Source organism: Acanthopagrus latus, chromosome 8, assembly GCF_904848185.1.
Source record: "Acanthopagrus latus isolate v.2019 chromosome 8, fAcaLat1.1, whole genome shotgun sequence".
Lineage (NCBI taxonomy): Eukaryota > Metazoa > Chordata > Actinopteri > Spariformes > Sparidae > Acanthopagrus > Acanthopagrus latus.
The window spans coordinates 1,700,097-1,706,134 of record NC_051046.1 but is presented as its reverse complement, the minus strand read 5'-3'; the positions used below and the strand labels follow the sequence as shown (position 1 = coordinate 1,706,134).

The following is a 6,038-nucleotide window of genomic DNA, read 5'->3' as shown; positions in this document are numbered from 1 at the left end:
AATATTAAACCAACAATATGTAAAATATAGAATTAAATTAATTGTAATAAAATTAATTGTGTTGCATAAAAATAATAAACAAGTGAAATATGAAACGTCACAGACTGACTGTGAGTCGTGAATATTAAAACACTCTGGTGTTAAAATCATGAGAATTAAACTAAACGTGACATTTATATTTAAATGTTTGATTCTGCTGTTGTTTTAAACTGTCATGGCTGCAGTTAAAGGAGCAGTCTGTAAACTTTTACATCAGTTTCTCCTGAATGCTTGTTGCTTCTCCAGGAACCCAAATTCATCATTGTACATTTTTAAAAATGAAACTTTTTAATTTAACTTTTATTCCAATTTTTTCTCTTTTCTCACCTGTTTCACCCTCATTCAATTTTAATTATTCACTGATTCAATAATTAATTGATAATTCACTCCCCCATAATTAAAGGACAAACAATGTCAGACAGCATAAATATAATTTCTAGACGTGTGAAATAAAAAAAAACAACGTGACTCAAACATCTAATTTTCACTATTTTCTGATTTATTAAGCAGAATCCTCTATTAAAAACACTTAAAGGCTGTTTTTTTGTGTGTTTCTTAAAGATTTAAAGGAGCAGTCTGTAGTTTTATTGTTGAAATGTTAATGAAAAGCAAAAATCTTCACTGGCTGTTTTTGTTTTTGTGTCTTTGTTTCCACTGACTGAAGAAACAAACTGAACTCAAAGGACAAAAACACAGTTTATACTGTTTTACTTTATATGTGGCGGACCCCGCCACCTTTCTAGCTTCAAACCTTATTTTCCTCTGAGAACAGATTATTTATTTAATGATGAATTAAAATTGTGTTATTATCTTGTTAATGTTGTGAATCAGATGTTGAGTTCTTTATGTGCATTATCAAAAATGTGTTTGTTTTTGTTTTTTACCCTGAATTAAAATGAATAAATAAAAATCCTCCTGCAGTGTAAAAATATCATGAAAGTTAAAATGAAAATTAAAAATGAGACTCTCGTCGGTTTGTTCGTATAAATAAGCAGGTTCATTTATTTAGTCGTTAGACTGTCACTCAGTTTTCAGATGTATAAATATAAAGTTTAACATTTTTTCACAACAAACAAAAAAGCAACATACAGACGGAAACATTAAATACATAATTAATACTTTTCAGTTGGAACAAAATCGCCTCTTATTTACATAATATGTACAGAAAACAGAAAGAATGGTCCTCCGCTGCAGGGAAGTGTTTGTGTCTGCGGACGAGTTCGGTTTCTATCGTTGGCATCTTTAAAAATATCACAGGATCATTTGCAGGTCTTTGTTTTTTCCTTCCTGAGGGAACGGGACAGCCGGATCTCTTCAGGACTTCAGATGGACGAACATGGAGGAATGTAAATGATGTTTTCTCTTTTTCTTTTCTTTTCTTTGTTGTTGTTGTTGTTGTTGTTTGGCCTCCGTCCTTCATCAGATAGACTAAATACTAAGGGAGAGAAACTCCATCTGAACGACTCGGCTGAGCCTTTTTAAAAATATCTTTTCATAACTTAAAGAAAAACTTAACTTAAAAAAAAAAAATACAGCGAGAAGTGAACTGATCTCTATTCATCAGTAAAAAAAAAAAAAAAAAAAAAGAACTTGGCAGAAACTACATTTCCCAGCATTCAAGTGGTTTCATCTAAATCTAAAACGTACTTCTTCATGCCTGACAGCAGAAACAGGAATCTGGGGTCGAATACAGAAGCTCATTCCTGCAGCAACATTATAAAACCAGTGTTTGATTTTTTTTTTTAGTTTTGTATTTCCTGTTTCTTCAATTTCCCAAAATGTCTTCAGGAAAAATATTAATCTGTAATCGAGGATTTTAATCTCTTGATTCCTTTTATTATTTTACAGCTGTTGAATTAAGACTGAATGAAAGCGTTAATAGTTTGTAAAGGTCTGAACCAGGTCGACGGTCTGGATTCTGGTTCCGGAGTGTTGGACTGTGTTTCAGTCTTCAGCACAAAGAGTTTCAATAACTATAAAATCTATAAAACATGAAACTCTCCACCAATGAAGGCTGTGATGCTGATGAGAGCTCAGGTAAAGACCAGCAGGTGAGATCATTTACATTATTATTATTATTATTATTATTATTATTATTATCATCATCATCATCATCATCATCATCATCATCATCATCATCATCTTTTCTGTCAGGAATGAGCTTCCATATATTTTCAGCTTGAGTGTGTGGATCTGTGTTGTCAGTAAGTCCCGGGTCTGAGGGTCTATAGGACTTGATAGATCAGGTTGGGGTCCTGGCTGGCGGTCGGCGAGGGGATCTGGACGGGCCCCGGGGCCGCGGCCTCGCCGGTCGGGGGTGTGGTCGGGGACCCGGGGCCGTCGGCGGCCGGCAGCAGGCTGCTGGTGTCGGTGGAGATCCGTTCCACGATGCTGGACAGACAGTCCAGACTGGAGACCACTGAGCTGCGCTCGCTCTTCAGACCGCCTGGAACAAAACCACAAACATCAAGTTTATATTTCATATTTTAACATCAAACAACAAAATGATGCTGAGTTAATAAGTGGAGATGGAAACAAACACTCGGAGTTAAATCTTCATCCAGCAGAGATTTTATATTTTCAGTTCAGTTTAATTTTAATCAGCTGAAAGTTTCCAAGATTATTTTCCTGTTTTCACTCAGAATGAAATTTAACTGTTTTCAGGAGTTATTTTACATCCTGTCAAGTTTTTAATAATTTGTTAGATTTTTGCATAAAACAACTGAATTCACTGTGAACAGAACAAAACTGAGATGTGTCAGTAAAAGTGTAAAATATATATTAAACATTTCCCTGCAGGCTGAACTGCAGCTCACATCATCCAACATGAAAATAATATTTTCAGCCTCTTAAACTTCAAACTGTTCGTTTGCTGAAGGAAACATTTAACTTTATAGTTTTATTGGCCTCATTGAGCTGTTGAATCTGTTTTTATGGCTCGTTTTATTTGTTTTACGATCAGAGGCGAGTAAAGTCATTTATTATCTTCATCAGTCGCCTGTTGGCTGCTGGATTAAATGTTTTATATTATTTAAAGTCGTTTCTCACCGTTTGGAGTCTCAGAGAAATAAGAGCTGCTGTCGTAACTTCCTCTTCTGTTGGACTGACAGCTCGGTCCGTTAAAGTCCGTCTGGAGAGAGAAAGACACGTTAAACATCCTGAAGCACTGACGTCATTATCATTATTATTATTATTATTATTATTATTATTATTATTATTATTGTTTGAGGAAACATGAGGCCCAAATGTTTCAGCCGGAGGATGAATTTTAAAAAGAAAACGAGATAAAATAATTTAGAAGTGAAGAAAAATGCGGATCATTATTTATATTAAATTAAAACAAATTAAATTAAAACTGCTGACGGTGGTTTAAATTGATGAGACAGAATTATTTATCATGTTTTTCTTTCTTTTTTTTTATATTAAATGTTTAAATACAACCGGAAACGTTTCTTGTGTCTCAACAAGAAATCACATTAAATTAGTTTCGTTAAAATCAAAATGTTTCTATCGATGTTTCAGTTTCATGTTTTTAAGCGACTAAATTTGAAAACGAAACATTCTGAATTAATGATATTCTGTATTTTAAACTGTTGAGACACAAACCAGTGAAAATAAAAGGATGAAATAATCTTTGAAACAAGAACTGAAGCTAAAATGACGCGTGAAATTTGTTAATAATGAAAATAATAATCGCAGTTAAACGAGAGATGACAGAGCGTGACGCAGATGAGACGGCGTGCATTTCGTTGTTCAACCTGTTTTAACATAATTAAATTAATGTTGAACATTAATAGGATAAAATTAAATATATGGAAAAAAAAGTTGTTAATCAAACGAAACCAAAGTTTGAAGGTGAAACTCGCGGCTCGTCTGTGCGTAAAGACGCGCAGGAGAACCTCTCCATGATCCGTCTCCACGGACCCACTCCGACACCTGTCGGTCCCTGAACTCACCATGCCGTCGGAGCAGTTGGACCGGGGGCTGGAGGCGTCTGAGTCCCCGCTGTAGTGCTCCAGCACCGGGTAGTAGCCGTCGTCCTGGCCGCCGCGCAGCAGCGCCTGCAGAGACTCGATGTAGCTGATGGCGTTGCGCAGGATCTCCACCTTGGGCAGCCGCTGGTTGGGGTTGGCCGACGTGCAGCGCTTCAGGGTCTCGAAGGCGTCGTTGACTTTGCTGAGCCGCCGGCGCTCCCGCAGCGTGGCCGCCTTCCTCCGGTCCGCGTTGGTGGTCTTCCTCTTGCAGGCCTTGCAGGCCCAGAGCAGGCAGCGGCCCGCCTGGTGGTGCCCGCTGGGGGCGCGGACGTGCTCGTCGTCCTCCCCTTCTGCGTGGTGATGGAGGTGCAGCAGGGATGACGGGGAGGAGGATGCGGAGGAGGAGGGGGAGGGAGAAACTGAAGAGGAGGAGTCGTCCGGCTTCAGGAGGCCCACATGGACCAGCCGCGGGTCCAGGTCCTCGAAGAAGTGCATGTCGCTGGTGTTGAAGCAGGGGTCATCGTAGAAATCATCCGCGGCGGGGATGGGGAAAGAGATATCCGACAGCTCCATGATTCAGCCCCACACACACCACAGAAGAAGAAACAAATCCAGCGGAGCAGCGAGGAGGAGCAGAGCGGAGGAGCAGAGAGGAGGAGCGGCGGGTCTGGTTTTGGGGGGAATGTAGAGTCCTGTCACAAACTGTTCTGTCCCCTCAGCCGCTGACCTGGAGCCTCTTATACCTGGGACACCCGCGGGGGGGCGGGGTCAGGGTGATGAGGTCCGCTGAGGGCCGACCAATCAGCTGGCAGCAGGAGGGGTTTACAACTTCACGGTAATTAGTGTACAATTACCCCAAAGAGTCAGAGCAGCTCAGCGGGGGACCAGGACCAGCGTGGACCAGGACCAGTATCAGACCCACTCAGACACTCGTCTATCTATCGATCGATCGATCGATCTATCGATCTATGTTCTCCTGTTCTTCATAACTTGTTTACTGGGACTCTTGGATGTAATTCAGAGTTAACTTGATATGAAATGTGGCTTTTTGATCAAACTGAACAAGAAGAGAAAAGAAAAGGAGGAAAATTAAAAAAGTATCTTTGAGGCGAAATTATCAGGAAACAAATATTTAAAAAACGAGAAATAATCGATGAAACTGAATCAGACGGACGACATCAAGTTATCAGAACGAAGATTTAAACGAGGTGAAAGTCATTTTATCTGAATATTAATGAGGTAATAAACACACTGCTTTCTGAAAATCAGTTCCCAGAACACTGTTTGAAGCTAGAGAGGTGGCAGGGTCCGCCACATGTAAACAGAGTAGAACAGTATAAACTGTGTTTTTGTCCTTTTAAGGTCAGTTTGTTTGTTTCTGTTCATTTCATTAAGAAAACTGCAGACTGCTCCTTTAAATCAGACTTAAATGACCCGAAACACGAAGCCAGAACTTTTATGTACAATGTCTGAAGTTCTTTGTCAATTATTTTACAGTGGAGTGAATTATTATTATTATTATTATTATTATTATTATCATTATTATTATATCGGGTTTAATTTCTGTTTTATTTCATCAGCTAGATAATAAAATCTAAATTTGTGCAAAATCAATAAATAAAAGACAGTTTTCTGACCTTTGACCTCCTGATGATGTCATAACTGAAACCACAAATATTTATAATTAACATTTGTTCTCATCACACGCGCTCATATTTAATTTTAAAGAGTGTAAAACACGACGGAACGTGTTAAATCAACTTACATGTCAGTTTATTTATAGATGAAGATTCATCCTCCTCCTCCTCACACAGCAGCCACACACACCGCTGCAGTACAGCTGAGCTGCAGCCGGAGGGCGCACACACACACACACACACACACACACACACACACACACACACACACACACACACACACACACTCTGTTGTGATCACGCTGTGATTTAACTACCCATCATCCTCTGCCAGTCAGACGTGACAGATGGTTGAGGAGTTGCTCAGCGGATGAGGAAATATTCGAAC

General features: G+C 39.3%; 1 protein-coding gene across 1 annotated transcript; it reads right to left on the bottom strand.

Moving 5' to 3' along the window:
* Positions 1-1,013: 1,013 nt before the first annotated feature.
* On the bottom strand, positions 1,014-5,501 carry myod1 (myogenic differentiation 1). Its single transcript, XM_037106817.1, has 3 exons — positions 3,996-5,501; positions 3,088-3,169; positions 1,014-2,485 (listed from the first exon to the last, which is right to left on the bottom strand). The coding sequence occupies exons 1-3, from the start codon at positions 4,584-4,586 to the stop codon at positions 2,265-2,267; spliced, it is 894 nt and encodes a 297-aa protein (XP_036962712.1). The 5' UTR covers positions 4,587-5,501; the 3' UTR covers positions 1,014-2,264.
* Positions 5,502-6,038: the final 537 nt, after the last annotated feature.

Excerpts from the sequence above, each read along its gene's own strand:
- myod1 (XM_037106817.1), bottom strand. The coding sequence starts at position 4,586 with ATGGAGCTGTCGGATATCTCTTTCCCCATCCCCGCCGCGGATGATTTC. Across the intron at positions 3,170-3,995 it reads CCAACTGCTCCGACGGCATG|ACGGACTTTAACGGACCGAG; the intron begins GTGAGTTCAGGG and ends TTCTCTCTCCAG. Across the intron at positions 2,486-3,087 it reads TTTCTCTGAGACTCCAAACG|GCGGTCTGAAGAGCGAGCGC; the intron begins GTGAGAAACGAC and ends GTTTTGTTCCAG.